The sequence below is a fragment of the Gallus gallus genome, chromosome 3 (assembly GCF_016699485.2).
Source record: "Gallus gallus isolate bGalGal1 chromosome 3, bGalGal1.mat.broiler.GRCg7b, whole genome shotgun sequence".
NCBI classification, from domain to species: Eukaryota; Metazoa; Chordata; class Aves; order Galliformes; family Phasianidae; genus Gallus; species Gallus gallus.
This window is the reverse complement of record NC_052534.1, coordinates 109,798,695-109,816,993: the sequence shown is the minus strand read 5'-3', so window position 1 is coordinate 109,816,993 and position 18,299 is coordinate 109,798,695. Positions and strand designations below refer to the sequence as shown.

The following is an 18,299-nucleotide window of genomic DNA, read 5'->3' as shown; positions in this document are numbered from 1 at the left end:
GTGCTCCTGCCCGGAGCAGTAACACAGCCCACTCCATAGGAAGCCCAGCTGACACACAAGCCACCACCCCTCTTAGAGTTTGAACAGCTGACGGGTGAGGTAACCAACGAGCCAGTTCATTTCTCAAAGGACCTTCCTTGTTCACAAGGCCAAAGTACAGCTCTGCTTCAGTTGCTTTTCACCTCCTTCCTGCAGCTCACCAACCTTCGTGAGTCAACAATGCAACCATTTACATCAAAGTTTGTGAAAGTTCTCCTTCAGCTTGGAGAAGAACAAAACAACATGCAATTAATTCAGTCCTTCACATAAAAGCAACTGTTCAAACCGACCTTGGTGAGCCAAGACTTGGCATGAAGTGCCGTGGTGCCTAACACCTTCCTCCATGGCACCTATGAGCCAGGCAAGGATGTCATCAGCACAACGATCATCAAAAAGCACATAAGGGAAAAGTATTTACACACAGCCCTAGATGTCAAAGAGATGTGGCAATGAGCTAAAACAACTTAAAAGCATTAGACAAGTGAAAAGCATTCTTACTCACTTTCCCTTGCTAAGAGGCACAAGAGAAACAACTGGTTAATTCCAAGCATTTTTAAAGGTGGGCAATTAATTCTTTCAGCAATGTATAAAAATGAGTGATTCCATTTCTTTTTTCATTAAACCAAACAGAAAAATCATCATTACATTGTACACAAGCATGAAGATGTGATCACAACACTGGACAAATTCCCTCTTGCAGTTTAATAATATAATGCATCTTGCTATGATATTTTCAAAGAATTCCTGCTCTGCAAATAATTATTTTACTACAGAAAGACAGGAATATCTAAATTCTTGTTAATTATACTTCATGGAAGTTAAACCAAGGAAGAGATTAAAAAAGAGTACAAAGTATGAAGGAAGGTGTAATCTCAGTGACAGTTGTGTCCTTCACAGGGTAAGATATCTGGCAGCTCAGCAGACTCCAGATTTCAGCTGTTACACATGGAACAGCACACCCAGACTCTTTGCAAGTAACTAACAAATAGTGGCATACTCAATACTAGATACACAAAAGTTTCAGAGGAAACAGAAAAACACAACTGCAAGCAAAGTCTTCACTTAAAACCAGGACACAAATACAGAGTAAATGCAAAAGGTGGTACGATTTCCCAGTTTCACTGATTTCACACTTGCTTTTTAAGCTACACCCATTCCATGGCCTGCCCCACAGGTGCCAGTAAAGGCCCTGGCTCTTTGCACAGACACGGAGAAGGCAGTGTCAGCAGGGAGCTCCCTCAAACAGACAGCTGCCATCTGAGCCGAAGCATTCACATAACCAAAGCTCAGCTGGCTGAGCCACAGCCATACTTTCCCCACTCCCTTGACCTGATATCTTCTGTAGGCATAGATGTTTATTTCACTTTTTAGGAGCCAATCCATCTCAGTAAGGCAGCTCACCGGGCTGCAGACAACCGAAGCAACACAAGGAGACAGGATACAGTGCAAAGGTATGGATCAACAGAAATGCCTGAGTGAGCAAGGACAGACAGAAGAGCTTATAAAGGGAAAAGAACTTTCAGAAACATCCTAAAAAGCCTGAATAAGCTAGAAGGTCTGCAAATTAAAAATTCATCCCCTTAAAAACACAACAGGCACGTAGTTGTACCATTTCAGTAATAACCAGGCTGCTGCGCAACCACAGTAGAAGTAATTGCAGAAAACTCACCTTCACAAAATTGTCTGGGAACATGCCCCGCCTGCCATTCAGCTCCCCTTCTAGCCATCCTTCTTCTTCCAGTTTTTTCACATTCCTGATGATTTCCCCAACTCGAATGGTTAGCTCATCCTCGTGCACTGCATCATAGTCATACTCCACAATATACTCCACTGGAAGAAAACAAAAGATGAAACAACTCAGGCGTGTGTTAATGTCCTCACAGCAATGCTTGTTTGTGGACTGCTGTGTCCCCACCCATTGCAGAAAGGTAAAAAAAAAAAAAAAGTCACTTATAAAAGTAAAGCAAAACCATAGAATCATAGAATCACCAAGGTTGGAAAAGACCCACAGGATCACCCAGTCCAACCATCCACCCATCACCAATGGTTCTCACTAAACCATGTCCCTCAACACAATGTCCAAACGTTCCTTGAACAACTCCAGGGTCGGTGACTCCACCACCTCCCTGGGCAGACCATTCCAGTGCCTAAACCAGGAACAGCACATTTTGTTTGTGATGGGTGGGTGTTTTTTTGTACTGTAAAGCTTGAAGGAGAACACTGCACAAACTCGGGGCCCAGTGAGACTCAGCAGCTGTGAACCACTGTCCATAGGTGAAAGGCTTTGCTACAGGATGGGTACCTGGGGTCTAACAGAGAGCTTCAGATTGTTGTCCAGACCTTGTTAGCAGTCACACTCACTATCATGCCTACAAAAACGTCTCAATACTTCAGCAAGTTTCATCCAAGAAATTTAATAGAACCACAAAGATATGAGTGACTGTATCAACATAATTGGCACCCATATTTAAAGGGCATCTCCCTTCAGATTCAGCTCGTTGGGTACAAAGAGGAATAAGCAAGCAAGCTTTAATTTTGACATAACTAAGTTTCCTCAGAAGAGCCTAGCAATGCATTGGCATACTTGTGCCCTTGTTGCACAAGACCCACTGGAGTTGCTTACTGACAGCTTCTGGCCTCTTTAGAAAGAAGGGCTCATCTGTTCATCAAGAAAACCTGCTTGTGCCAGGACTTCCCACAAACCTGCTGCAATCATCTCCCCTCAGCCCAACCCAGTCAGGTCACCCAGCCACCACAAGAGGTAACACTACGCTCCCAAAAACCTCCCCCTGCTCTGCAGATCACAACATACAGGAAGATAAGACCATAGAAGGGTTCAACAGTGGACATTTTGAAGGGCTGTACATGTCTTTTATTTGCTTGCCTTCCTCAGATTTGACAAGCTGAGGAGCTGGGCTTGTTCAGCCTGGAGAAAAGAAGGCTGCGGGGTGACCTCATTGCCTACAGACAGGAGGGGAGTCAACTCTTGGAAAGGGGAGATAACAGCAGGACAAGGGGAAATGGTTTGAAGTCGAAGGAGGGAAGATTGAGGTTGGATGTCGGGGGAAGTTCTTTCCTAGGAGAGTGGTGAGGTGCTGAACAGCTGCCCAGAGAGGCTGTGGATGCCCCGTCCATCCCTGGAGGTGTTCAAGGCCAGGTTGGATGGGGCCCTGGGCAGCCTGGGCTGGTATGAAATGGGGAGGTTGGTGGCCCTGCCTGTGGTGGGGTGTTGGAGCTTCATCATCCTGGAGGTCCCTTCCAACCCAAGGCATTCTGTGATTCTGTGAACATTCAACAATTATTTTGCAATTAAGGAATCAAATGGCAGAAAGGTAGTCTTCAGGGGGCCTTCCGCCAGCACTGAACTTCCAGTTCCACAAAACCAAGGTACAGTTCTTACCCATGGGCAGTCTTTGCCACAAGCACTGCTGCACGCATTCTGAAGCACAGCCTTTAGCTCTCTGTTGCCTATAGATGAGCTCAGAACACCAACAGTAAAAATCACAGCTACAGGATTGCTCCAGGAAGGCCATTCTGGCTTCTGTTGCATATGTGGCCATTCTCAATACAACCACTAATGAAAGAGCCATATAAATAACCCTGAAAGCAATTTCTTTCCGCCCCCCTCTTTAAGAGAGAATGTTATCTTTGCTTTGAACAGAAGTCACCATCACAATTATCTGCTTGTGACACAAGCTGTGCAACTCCTCATTTATGCTACTGGTGTGGTGTGAGCTTATTTTTGCCCAACGTTTGCTCTAAGCTTGCTTCAATATTTATTTTCCCTGTTACTGCCTGCAGCAAGCACAGAAACTGCCTTGCTTCTGCAGGGCATTTTTCTCCCACTGAGTGGTTGAGACGAAATACTGCTGAATAGATGGGAAATTCTGTCATTCCCACATCATGAAGACAACAGCCATCCATCACCTGGAAATAAAAATGTCAGCTTCCAACCAACCCAACCCACCATTTTGGAAACCTAGACACACAGTGACCTAAGACAAAGCCATGCTACGTAGTTCTCTCAGGCACACGTGCAGGCACTACATTTCAATACACACAACACAGGACCAGTTTTGTGAAGGTAAACGTGGGAAGCAGAACACGAGGTCTGCCATTGTAACCACACACAGCACCGAGCTGCCAAACACCTGGTCCTCTTCCCCCAGGAGAGTCTGAAGCAGTAATCATAGCCACACTGTGTCAACATGAATTATTTTAAACGCCTCTTTATTTCCTTGGGGGGATATTTCTGTATTTGCCCTTGAAACACACAGTGCACTCATTTTGGTCACCAGCTGTAAAGCACAGACACGGTCATGCCAACAGTTGGAAGAGGCTCTCAAGAACCACCCAAACATGCTCTGGGAGACTCCATGTTCTGAAGACAAATTGCAGTGAACAAACATCAGCATTTCATTTTTGAAATCCAGGTGCTGAATTTCCTCTGGTGTTTGCCAATGACACTTGCTTAACACCACCCTCCTCCTCATACGTACACAAACAGGATCTAAACTCCATTCCTTTGCCTGGGAAGTGGGAGTGGTCACAGGGAAAGCCAAGATAAACACACTGTATGAAGCTTTCATGTAATGACACCAATCCTTTCTTCTGCTTAGTCCTCATGAGAAACATTTGCCAGCTCTGCTTTCCATTAGCAAGCAGTGCTAGGTCAACTGCCCCCGTGATTCAGACTGCAGCACAATGGGCAGGAAACCTTTCCACTGCCCAAGCAGTCCGGTCACCGGATGGTGTTACCTGCTGAAGGCAATTCCACTCATTTTCCCAAGCAAAACACTGTTCAACAGTGACAGTAAATGTTTGTAAGTAAGCACAGATCCTTAGAGTAATTAGAAGCCATGTCAGTGCATGGATCATCCTTCTATATATTTCCAACATCTTGTCCTCATTTCCTCAAGAACAGATGTGCTACTAAAAACATCCACAACACGTTAGACTGCAGTAATATAGGCTTGCCAGGACTTGAAAAATGAAAATAGACGAGCAAAAGAAAGTCCCAGCCAGTAGAAGGTGCAGCAGAATATGGCAGCAACACAAACAACCAAGGACACCCATCCTGCCTCCCTTCTGCGTTTTACACAGCTTTCTCAATTGCTAACTCAACGCCAGTGGACGATCTGTAGCTTAAAAGTTCGTAGTGACCAGGTCTTGGATTAAAAACAGTCATCAAAAACCTTAGCATGAACACTCTGAGGTGAAACATGTCTTTCCCACACAGCCAGCAGGACCAGAGCTCACCAACGACAGACATCCTGCTGACCTGGCTAAGGTCAGGGAGCAAATATTGCAGGTAAGGCATAAACCACTTCCTACTCCAGGTACAATACAAATTCTTCATCCTTCAATCCCTACCAGATTAATTAGCAGCCATGTTTAGGAAAAAAATCAAAGACAAGTGTAAGACATTAGCTGGCACATGCTTCAAACTAAGAAATGAGGTAAGGAAACCAAATGACAAGCTAAATCAGAATCATTTCGAATAGAGTATTACAGAAAATATATATAGAAAGATAATGAAGAATGTAAGAAGTGGCAGAACAGAATGAGTAAAGCAGAACTAGGCTTAGCATCCAAAAGGTTGAGGGAACTGGGCTTGCTTAGCTTGGAGAAGAGGAGGCTGCAGGGAGACCTCATTGTGGCCTTCCAGTACATGAAGGGTGCGTATAAACAGGAGGGGGAATGGCTGTTTATGAGGGTGGATAGTGATAGGACAAGGGGGAATGGCTTTAAACTGAGACAGGGGAGGTTTAGGTTGGATATGAGGAAGAAGTTTTTCCTCCAGAGGGTGGTGACGCACTGAACAGGTTGCCCAAGGAGGCTGTGGATGCCCCATCCCTGCAGGCATTCAAGGCCAGGCTGGATGTGGCTCTGGGCAGCCTGGTCTGCTGGTTGGCGACCCTGCACATAGCAGGGGGTTGGAACTGGATGAGCATTGTGGGCCTTTTCAACCCAGATCATTCTATGACTCTATGATCCTGGCTGCAGGCAAGGGGCTGGGAGCTCTGTTAAAGGAGCTCAACTTAGCCTGAACCACCCAAGAGCACCTGGGTGATAAGCAGTAACAATCAACAAAGGCATATAAAGAAGAAATCTTGCTTGCCCAAAATGACAGCTGTCTTCAATGCAAAACTAGTTCACTGAGTGAGCAGAAAGCAGGGGACACCATTTCTCACCCAATTCTAACAAGGCTTTGGATAAAGTTTCTCCCAAAATCCTCACACACAGACAGGAGTACAGGCTAGAGAAGTATACAGTGAAATGGACTGAAAACTTTCCCCAAATACCAAAATCAGAAGGTTATCCTCCATGAATACAAAGTCCAAGTGCAGGTCGCTCACCAGTGCTACGCCCCAGGCATCACTGCCAGGGCTGCACAACCTCCTGGTGAATGCTCAAAGCCAAACCAGACACAGCCTGCTGCAGCTGGCCCTACTCATAGAATCACAAGGTTGGAAAAGACCTATGAGATCATCCAGTCCAACCATCCTCCTACCAGCAATACAACCCACTAAGCTACTAAATCGTATCTCATAGCACCTCATCTGAGCAGACGAGTTGGCCAAGGTGAGCAGAGGTGCCTTCCAGCTGCAGTCATTCTGGGACTGGATCAAACCAAGGTCCTACCTTTGGTGGCAGCTTTCTGTCCTCCAGCCAGAGCACTCAGTGTCATCACAGAACTTCCCAGAGGGTGGGCTCTGACCTAATTCTGGTGATGCTGGGGAAGGAGGGCACTGATTACATCGACAGGGCTAAGCAAAAAAAAAAGAACACCACACAAACAATTGGAAATCTCTGGGGGAGACATGGGGTTATATTGGCTTTGTGGATGTGGTCTGCTCAGCTCTTGGTTTCCAGTAAGATGGCAACTTCCCAATAAAGTGGATCTAATACATCAAAACCAGTCAGTAGTGTCATTGCATCCCCATGGCAGAGGTATAAAGCACCCAACTTAAAAACACTGCCTCTCTGATACAACAGTGAGCACTGTTAGCCAACCTATCACCCAAAGAAGGCATTCAGTTCCTGCTGGAACAGGCAAAATCTGCGCTTCTCTGCAGTGTCAGCACCATAGAATCATAGAATTGCTCAGGTTGGAAAAGACCTCAAAGATCATCCAGTCCAACCACAACCCAACCATCCTACCCTAACTCTAACAGCCCTCCGCTCAATCATGGCCCTGCACAGCCACCCAACACCCATCTTCACTTGGTTTAAACAAAGCAAGTCCTCAGCTACACGGGCTCTTCCTTAAGCCACCTATTAGAGAAGCCTTTGGGGCTCCTCTGAGAGCTCTACAAAAATAAACAACAGAAAAGATCAGAAAATACACCAAAATTCTAGCCTGCCTTTGTCTTGAGTGCAAATAGCCACAGGTCACACGCCCATCCAGCAAAGAGCACATTTTCACATTCTTGCTCCTTCGTTTGGGATATTATAGCGCTGTCAGAATTTGGTGACCTTTCTGTACTAGCCAGAAAAAAGACAGAAACCAGACAAAATAAACCTCTTGCAACAGACACCGAATAACTTACAAAACTAAACCAAAGTCACCCGTGGGACAACTGAAAACCCTCCATATCAACTCCCAAGATACCGAGGAAGCCTTGAGCAGAGCTGGAGGGCCAAGTCTAGCATCAAGCTGCAGGAAGAGCCTGAGCTGTGTGCTGGGCTCTGTAAGGGTCTCTGCAGGTTGGTTTCAGGTCAGCCCAGCTGGAAAGTCATTCATCAGAAGCCGAGCCCTGGAAAGTTGTCTGGCCTCCAGAAGCATCTCGTCAGCAAAACTGCAGTTAGGTCATAGCAGACAGTTGCTAGATGCCTGAAATTAACCTTATTAACACTCTTACCCTCACTTACGCAGCTATCACAAAGTTTAGTCTCTTCGAAAACTAAGCTAGCACTTAGGTCAGTATGTACGAATGCACACACAGAGTGAAAAGGAATGCAGTTTCACAGCAGACAAAACTTACACTAGAGACAAAAGATAACAAAAGACAACCCTATCCTTTTACTATCACACGTTTCTTCACAACTGTCTCAAGATTGGGTATTAGGCTGAAGGAGAAAGCTCTGCTCTTTCACCATTGCTTTCCCCCACTTTGTAAGATGACAGTGAGTTCAAGCTGTTTTAATAGTAATACTGCAGCATACAAATGGACGCTTAAGAAAGGAGTTCAGGAGCCCAGCGATGAAAACACATCTATAAACACTAACCATACAGAGTGGTTGTAAGAGGGGGCCTTTCCCCCCGCCTCAGTACCACAGCATCCTGTTCCACTGCGCAGTGATGCTGATGACTGCCCATGTGCTCAAATAAAGCTGGTAGATTTTCCAGCCCCTGCTTCCAAAACTCAGCCTAGCAAAGCTCTCCTGTTCAGAGGTGAGCATCTGGCTTTGGACAGCCAAATCCCCCTCCCAGCACTGCACAGCCAGGCTCCCTCCTCCGTGCCCCACACCTGCTGCCCCGAGTCACCCTGCTCTTCATGCAGCTGAACCTTAAAGCCCACGCTAACCAGTTCCCAAAGGGATGAGCATCCTCTTTGGATATAGCCGCAGGCTTCGTGCTCCTCACTCTGAGGAGATAAGCACCCAGCATTTCCCACTACTGGAGAAACCACTCTGACCACCAACCCTGTGCAAAGAAGCAGGTCCTTTCACACTGCAATAAGCATCAGCTGAGAAGAATCTCAGACCAAAGCAAATGGATGGAAACACACTGTTCCCTTCTTTCCTTCTCACAGGGCCCAACAGAGCCACATCGTTCCCAGAGGGAGGGGAAAGAAACCCGCAAAGCTGTACTTCCCAGGCATATCAATGCAGGGATGCTGGGATCACACATTCTCTTCCATGCTCACACACAGGCCCTTCCCCCTGCTTTGTGCTCTACTACTTCTGATGAATCAGACACAGAAAACAGCCTCAGAAAAACCTGTTTAGTGCCAACTTGTTCACAAGTTTACCTGCCTAAGATGGCTCACGGCAGGGTCAGGGGACCAAGACTGCATCAAAACTAACTTAAATCAATAGCCAGTATTTGAAAGAAGTGCATAAACAGGAGGGGGAATGGCTGTTTATAAGAGTGGATAGTGATAGGACAAGGGGGAATGGTTTTAAACTGAGACAGGTATCCAATTCAGGTTGGATATGAGGAGGAAGTTTTTCCCCCAGAGGGTGGTGACGCACTGAACAGGTTGCCCAAGGAGGCTGTGGATGCCCCATCCCTGCAGGCATTCAAGGCCAGGCTGGATGTGGCTCTGGGCAGCCTGGGCTGCTGGTTGGCGACCCTGCACATAGCAGGGGGTTGGAACTGGATGAGCATTGTGGGCCTTTCCAACCCAGGCCATTCTGTGATTCTATGATTATGGGCCCCTTCCAACTCAGGATATTCTGTGATCACCTTATGCAATAGAATCAGAAATTGTGTATGTTTCCCCCCACACTCTCCAAGTACTCTGAGCAAGAATCACCATGCTGCCCTCACCCCTCAGTGAAAGAACATAGCAATAGAAGATATGAAGCAGGAAGCATCACAAGAAAACCTGTGCTGACTGCAGGTATTTAAACCTGCAGACTATTTTGTGTAGAAACAGAAGAGTTCAAAGTGTTTTATCTGGGAAATCCCCCTAAGCAGAAAGTGATACTTTGTGCTGCTTTCTGCTTCTTTCACTATGTCTGAGTAGAGCTCAGTACGTGAAACCAGAGTGGAAATCAGAGAGGTGACACCAGCAGGAAAGGCTGCAAATGTCTTCACCAGTAAAGCTGAACTGCCACTAATCCAATAAGCAAAGAAACCACGGACCACAAAGGGCCCTGCAGAATGTGCTTGCAAACAAAAACCAAAACCAAAAAAACCCCACTACCATTTCCTCAAGCCATGACTCAGGTACTGCTCCATACACAAGCTTATGCCTCTTCCTGTTTCTTCCTTTACGTTAATTTTATGCCATCTATTTTGGGAAAACATTGAAGGTGAGTCACACAACACCAGCCTACAACAGCTGCTAAAACAAGGCCATGTGAAGAAGCTCCGAACACAGAAAGCAGCACATCCCATTTAGATCCTCCAGCCCAGAGCACCAAAAAGCCAGCAGATATACCACAGGGCCAACATCGTATTTTCAGGTTCATTAGCACTTTTCTCACCCAAACGTGCACTGGAGCATCAGCTCACAGAATACATTTGAGGATTCTGTTGCTTATCTAAGCTAGAGATCTTTTTACTAACTTACAGGAAAATAAAATCTTGCATTTGAATTATAAGAAATTACTATGGTTTGAATACGGATATGTTGAAGCTCCCTTCCTTCAACACCAGGACAAGATGCTGACACTACAAGAGCTGCATTTCTTACACAGACAGTTCTGAGGACTCCTCCAGCCCAAAGGGACTGCATGATCATGGCTCCAGGTTATGAATTCATCCATTACAGAAATAAGGTCTCCGAAAGCCCTCTGGTCTCAGACCACAAACTCCTCTCACAGGAGAAAAGAAACGCCCAGATGCTTTGATAGCTGCCCTACAGCTTGGCACATCTCTCATTCAGAATGGCAATTAGTCTTTCTACAAACACGGCAAGAATTTGGCTTTGAAAGACACTTATGGAAACTTAAAAGCTCCATTTGGGTCGTGCACAAAGTGTTCCCTTCAGCTTTAAAAACAGGAATGATGCAATTGTCTGAACGGTCCCAGACTGGGATCTTTCAACAACCACAAAATATGCTTAACATTAAAATAGCAGCAAGTGTTCCTATCTGACTTCATTCTGTCGGGATGGCCTGTACAGATCATTGCATTAATGAAGTTCATTCACTTAATAGCAGGGACACTTTAGTCAATAGGACAATCGAACAGTTGATTGAAAAGCACTGAGAGAAATCCCCGTGCAATGGATTTTTACAACAGCCAGTCAAAACCACTAATGCTCATGGGCACCCTAAAGCTTCAATTAGATGTTTTTAAAAGAGATTACATTGCTTCTGTAGCTCAGTTATGTTCTACAATGTAAGAAATCGAGTCCTTTAAAAATCCACTTGTGACACGAATTTAGAGGGGATTTAACCGCATCTTATCGAGATTATGACTTAAGCCAGCAAGGCTTGCTGCACTTTGAATCACAGTGGGGAGGAAGAAAGTTTGAAAGGCCCTCTGGAGGTCATGTACTCCAAACCATTCAAAGCAAAGATGACCTCAAAGGCAAAGCAAGTCACCCAAGGCTTTGTCCAGCTCAATCTTGGGAGACCACAAGGGATGGAGGTAACACAACCACTCCCAGCAGCCTTCCCAAGACAAGCATGGCCTTCTCTTCTCCAAGCTGGACCAACTTCTCAGGTAGTACGTGTACTGTCCTCCTTGCTGTGCTTGAGGCTCTCCAGTTTGCTTACATTCAAGGGGAAAGGAGAGAAAAACTGGACATGGTATTTCAGATACAGCTTTGTGAGCAGCAGCTAACAGAATCATAGAATCATCCAGGCTGGAAAAGACCTTAAAGATTATGAAGTACAACTGTCAGCTTGATCTACAAAGGCCCATCACTAAACAATGTCCTTTAGTGCCACCACAGAATCATCACAGAACCACAGAACGGCCTGGGTTGCAAAGGCCCACAGTGCTCATCCAGTTCCAACCCCCTGCTATGTGCAGGGTCGCCAACCAGCAGACCAGGCTGCCCAGAGCCACATCCAGCCTGGCCTTGAATGCCTGCAGGGATGGGGCATCCACAGCCTCCTTGGGCAACCTGTTCAGTGCGTCACCACTCTCTGAGTTAAAATCACAATTAGCCATCACAATCAGCAGCAAACCATCACTCCCACAACCTGCTAGCTATTCTGCTGAAGCCACCCAATACAAAGAAAGGCTGTTCCCTCCAAGGTGCCAGATAACACGTGTTTCTGTGGCATTACAGGAGATTCCTGTCAGCTCACTGCCCCAGGGCTATCACAGTACGCCAACTATCCCCTCCAGGCAGAGGTCCATTCTGCTCTACCATAGAGGCTGCTGACGATGTCCAATAGCCACCATATTGACCCAAGGAACAACCCGTATCCCAGCTTCCCTTCACCTTGCCGTCTTCCCATCCAGCCCATCCCTCTTTAGCTTGGCAACCAAAATGCCACAGGTGACATCAGAAGTCTTGCCTGCGTGTGGTGATGTTGTCTACCATCATGCCCTGGTCCTCTCCTCTCCACCTCTGTTCAGGAAAAGATGAGTAACATCAGAACAGAAGCGTGCTATTGGTCTGCCTCCTCACTCTCAGTAATTTTCTCCTGCATAGCCCCATGGTTAAAACATGCCAGAATACTGTCTCAAAATAAGTACCATACTTTATTTCCGCCCCCCTCTCCCCCCCCAACCCTAATGCTCTGGCATTTAAACTGCTGATTGGCTAACCATCAGATATGCAGCCTGGATACAGCTACAGCATGCGCCACATCTTGCATAGCTAATTGATAGCAACACAGAACTTCGGTATTTGAGGAATTCAGGAAGGGAGCACAGACGTGACAGAAGGTTATGAAAAACCATCTGGGGCACAGGACTGTGGTCACTGCAGGCGGGAGAGAGAGCAACAGAACCAAAGCTCATAGAACGCTAACCATTACCTCTGCCATTCTCAACACACTTGAGAACAGCACTGTTAACTGACATATGGCCCTACAGCATACAGATGCACCTTCATGTCGTCCTCAAGCTTCAAAAGATTTCATCCAAGATGACTTCTGACTCAGCTCCCCCACATCCCATTCTTACACGAATACTGGTGTGCTTTCCATAAGAGCTATGATTTTTCTTATTAACTACTGTCTTCCACATAGTGGTTCTACTCTTTCCCCATGCTGAAGGGCATATTTATTTTCAGAACCACATGGAATTAGAGTCAGGCACACAAAGTGTTGCATCTGCTTTCTGTGAGCAAAACAGCACAGTTTATCATCATTTATGATTAATAAAAAGACTTATTCTACTGTTTGCAAGTGCTTTTCCAAAATATTCACTATCTCCTTACTCACCATAAAGAATCACAGAATGGTTGGGTTGGAAGGGACCTCAAGGATCATGAAGCTCCAACCCCCCACCACAGGCAGGGCCACCAACCTCCACATTTCATAGCAGCCCAGGCTGCCCAGGGCCCCATCCAACCTGGCCTTGAACACCTCCAGGGATGGACAGGGCACCCACAGCCTCTCTGGGCAGCTGTTCAGCACCTCACCACTCTCACAGTAAAGAACTTCCCCCTGACATCCAAACTCAATCTTCCCTCTATACCCATGACAGCATAGGAACAACACATTAATTATTATCCTAATGCCTATTTAATAGCCTCAGCCGTTCCACTGCCCTGATTTCAGAACAGCATGTCACTTTACCTGTCTTCAGAAGAGCAGTAACTGTGAACACTGAAGTTCCCAGCAAACAGCCCATGGCACACTCTCAAGATGATTATCTGAAGCTCTGCGAACACTCCCAGGCAGCTTGTAAACACAGCCAAATATGTGAAACTTCACATCAGAATCTCTACACAAAATAACACTATAACCACTTACAAAACCAGATGGGCTTTGCTTTTCAGGAACAGATAGTTCAGTTGTTTAAAGAGAATACAGTTTCTTACAACTCCAGCCAGCAGTTTGAGGATGAGGAGCAGCCCTGCCATGCTCTGTCCCTCCCCATTCCCGCAGTGCTGCCTCTTGCACTGGTGATCCCAGTTATGCAGCCATGAGGCGTGCCGGGTGAGCCTGCTGCCAGAGCACCCAGCTGGTTCTCCTCCACTGGGATTCCACCCCGGCCAGCTTCTTCATCCCTGCAGCACATGACCACTACATCTGCCAGAAGGGAAGACTAAAGAATACATAAATAAAGTCATCATCCGGGGATCAACCACATGTAGAACTGACAGATCCAGCACCTCCCTTGGCATTTTGTTCCAGTAGTTAAGAACCTGACTTAGCAACATTCAAATCAATGTTTAAACTGAGATAGTGGAGGTTTCGGTTGGATATGAGGAGGAAGTTTTTCCCCCAGAGGGTGGTGACGCACTGAACAGGTTGCCCAAGGAGGCTGTGGATGCCCCATCCCTGCAGGCATTCAAGGCCAGGCTGGATGTGGCTCTGGGCAGCCTGGTCTGCTGGTTGGCGACCCTGCACATAGCAGGGGGTTGGAATGAGATGGTCATTGTGGTCCTTTTCAACCCAGGCCATCCTGTGATGCTATGATATGATTCTATGGTGATAAGGAGTATCAACACTAGTATAATTACTTTTAAGTTTTAGGTAGGCTTGCTCTAGTTAATAGTTTCCAATTTATGACACTACTGAATAAGTCAACCTCCATCAAAGCTTTCAATTAATGGGAACTTTAAAGTTCAGTGCAGACAAGGGTCAAGGATGGAAAGATACTTTCACAGCTCAAGCTGCTTCTCAAAACACACATGCTGCTGATGACAAGAAGAAACAAACCCACAGACATACAAAAAGCATGTGAATAACAAGGACTGGCTGCTGCCCTGCCTTCCCCGTATAGTCATCATTAAGTCAATAAAAGTACTGTGCAAAAAAGGATGGAGGAAGATGGCAAGAAGATTTTTTTAAGCAGCATTTTAAAGTCAGGAACAAAGGAGCTGTGAGATAATCAGTTCGCTGGATGATGGACACTACTGAAAGCAATTAAGACAGACAAGTAGTTCAAGTTTCAGCTTGAGTCAGGTGCAAAGTAACTACAGGCTAAAATGAAACAGGCGAGAGTCTCTTCATTCCCTGCCCTAAGATGCATTCCCATCCACTCTTGCACAGGAGACAGTGATCAGTCAGGGTAAGGCCAGTCTGCTTGCTAACACCATAGTAAACCTAGCAGAGAAGTTTACCACATCAAGCAGCTTATCAGCTCACACCACAGCCAAATAAACCACAGCAGCCAGTGCTGGCCAGGGGGAGCAACCACAGGGCTTCAGCCCTTTGCAGCAGCAGCCTCCAGTTATCTCTAATGAAACACAGCATGAAACTGCACTTGCAGGATGACTTTCAGTGCAAATCAGACCACATGGAAGTCAAGCCCAAAACAAAGCCTTTCTTAACCGGAAATGCCACTTCTGAGTTCAGGGATGTGATTCTCCCTCAGTAAAGGCAAAGATTATGATACTACAGTGGTTTCATTTCTTAGAGTAGCAAACATGGGAACTTTTCTCGTCCAGTCCCAAAAACACGTTGCATGGGAATGACTCACTCAAGCCGTTCTGACAAGTCAGCTTATTGTTCTGCATTGTTCTAAATTAATAAATACATTTAAAAAGCAGAAACAACACAGCTTGGAAAGCAAACCCCATGCACAATTAATTAATGCCAGGGCATTTCCAATGAACCCCACAGAAGTAAAGCTGGAAGAACCATTCCCATAAGGCTTCCCTCCCAGCAGCACTGCTGACGTGCCACAGCCAGCCCTGCTCTGAGCAGTCTCACCTTGTGCTTCTCCACAGCCCTGAGCTCCCTGTCCATTCCTGCAGGGCCAGCCTGGCTGAAAGCAGGAAGGCAGGGAAGTGTCAGACGATTCAGCTCGGACAAACAAGCCATGAGGTCGGTAAGTACCAGCCAGAGCTGAGGCTGAGACCAAGCTTTACATACAGCCAAAACCATTTGACTAAGGCTGACCAAAAGGTAAAGATTGATGACGTTGAGTCATCTTTAAATGGTCAGGAGAATGTCCAGGAGCTCCGCAAAACCTGTTTTCTTAATTTAAAAAGTAAAAAATTAATGAGTGACTGCAATGCACAGAAACCTGGTGACAGCCACTGAGGTATGGCTGCTGAGGAAACAACAGAAGGAAAAGAGACTGCTTGGTGCTGCTTCATTTCCAAACCATCTGCATTCTTCTCTACTATCAAAGAGCACCAGGTCATGGTGATTGAGGGACCATTCAGGAAGCTGTACGTCCCTAATTATTCAATTAAAACTTCTGATAATAGTCTATCTGATCGAACCAGCAAAGGTAATAAAATGTGAGTTTCTTAAACAGTGATGCCAAGTGGAAGCTGGAAGCTCAAGGCACTGTGGCACATGAGCTCACAGACAGATCCTGCCTCACCTGCTTGGGCCACAGCTTCTCCTGTAGCAGCTCAGCACAAACAAATCTCTCAGGTTGCAGGAAAACACCACATTCCATGTTTTGGGATATTCTCTACCTGAGTATTTCTAGCAAAAACCAACAGAAAGCTTTAAAATGTACCCATTTTCAAATATCAGCTTTCAAACATTTTTTTTAATGATTCATAGTATTAGACTGGAAGTTATTCTGCAGAAAGCAATCCTGCCTAATAGCTTGGTTGTCGTACCTTGATCGTGTTACAGGTAACACACATCCCTAGAAGAAAAGATCACTTAATATCCCGTGTGGCCTCACATTATATTCTCTTCAGTGTACATCATTCTGAAGTGGAACGATGGAGCACCCTGAGCAGACACAGCCCATCACTTCTCTTTCACTCAGATTCTGGCAGTAGCAGCCCTAAGTACTTCAGCAAGTGCACATCATAGGATCACAGAATGGCCTGGGTTGAAAAGGCCCACAATGCTCATCCAGTTCCAACCCCCTGCTATGTGCAGGGTCGCCAACCAGCAGACCAGGCTGCCCAGAGCCACATCCAGCCTGGCCTTGAATGCCTGCAGGGATGGGGCATCCACAGCCTCCTTGGGCAACCTGTTCAGTGCGTCACCACCCTCTGGGGGAAAAAGTGTTCAGAAGCACTGCACAAATGCTTTGCTTTTTCATTTAAGTTTCCTCAGAGAGCAACAACTCCGCATATTGCTGGAGCAACTAAACAGCATCCAGTCCAAAAATAGTTGTTGGTATTAGTCAGAGAAAGTAAATATTTGTGCTGGCATCGCAACATTATTCATCTCATTTATGCCAAGAACCACAGAACAATTGAGGCTGGAGAGGTCACCTAAGTGAACATCCTGCTCAGAGCAAGCTAGCTACAAAATCCAATCTTTGCTGCGCTGTCACATCACATAGCCAGCAACAACTGCAGAAAGCACACAGCTGAGCAGCTCAGTGTAACAGCCAGGCACTGCTCAAAGTCATTGCAGCAAGCCAGCCGAGGGCAGTGTGTGAGCAGGTTGATGCTCACAGCAGCACAGGGGCAAAGTTGCATATAACTGCTGCTCAGAAGTATTCAGGAGGCTGCACAGGAACAAACTACACCTTTGTGGGGTGGGAGGGACGTTTCAGATGGCTAGCAGTATGGGAATTTGGAGTAGATGAGAAAAAGCAAAGGTTATGGAGGTTATGGAAAGGAACAGAGTCAGGAAAGGAAAAGTTGAACATAAATTAACTACATTAGAAAGTAAACCATTGCTTGGATAGCCTCTTTACATGCCCAGGCTGTAAACACCAACTGGACAGATCTGGGGCCTCCAATACAAGAAAGACAGGGAGTTGTTGGAGAGGGTCCAGAGGAGGCTACAAAGATGATCAGAGGGCTGCAGCACCTCCCCTACAAAGACAGGCTGAGGGAGCTGGGCTTGTTCAGCATGGAGGAGAGAAGGCTGCGGGGTGACCTCATTGCAGCCTTCCAGGACCTAAAGGGAGCCTACAAACAGGAGGGGAGGCAACTCGTTGAGAGGGGAGATAACAGCAGGACAAGGAGAAATGGTTTGAAGTTGAAGGAGGGAAGACTGAGGTTGGATGTCAGGGGGAAGTTCTTTCCTATGAGAGTGGTGAGGTGCTGAACAGCTGCCCAGAGAGGCTGTGGAGGCCCCATCCATCCCTGGAGGTGTTCAAGGCCAGGTTGGATGGGGCCCTGGGCAGCCTGGGCTGGTATGAAATGTGGAGGTTGGTGGCCCTGCCTGTGGGGGGGGTTGGAGTTTCATGATCCTGGAGGTCCCTTCCAGCCCAGGCCATGCTATGATTCTAGGATCCCCTCTCAGCCATTAAGTTTCTGCCCAAAATAGCTACACTCCAGATCCACCAGCAATAACTTTCATTTGCTCACCTTGCCCACTTCCATCAACGTGACCCATGCCATGTTAACACCTGTGCTGCTCTCCTTTCCTAACACATGACTTCCATGAAATTGGGTTGGGGCAACAACAACAGGCACACGGAACGGCTCGTGCAGGGGACAGGCGATGCACAGAGACCAAAAGACAAACAAGCACAGTGGGCAGAAATGAACCCACAAGGTAACAGCTACCAGGAGACAATCATTGCACAGCTTCTAAGAAGCACAAAGACATCAGGCTGTGCGAGCAGC

General features: G+C 46.5%; 1 protein-coding gene across 2 annotated transcripts in view; it reads right to left on the bottom strand.

The window, feature by feature from the left end:
- The window catches only part of CD2AP (CD2 associated protein), a 66,473-nt gene that overhangs the window by 44,977 nt on the left and 3,197 nt on the right, over window positions 1–18,299 (bottom strand). For both annotated transcript variants that reach the window (NM_001318403.2, XM_015285163.4), the window contains exon 2: window positions 1,709–1,869. In NM_001318403.2, the coding sequence (NP_001305332.2) occupies window positions 1,709–1,869 (161 nt within the window). The remainder of the gene's footprint in view (window positions 1–1,708; window positions 1,870–18,299) is intronic.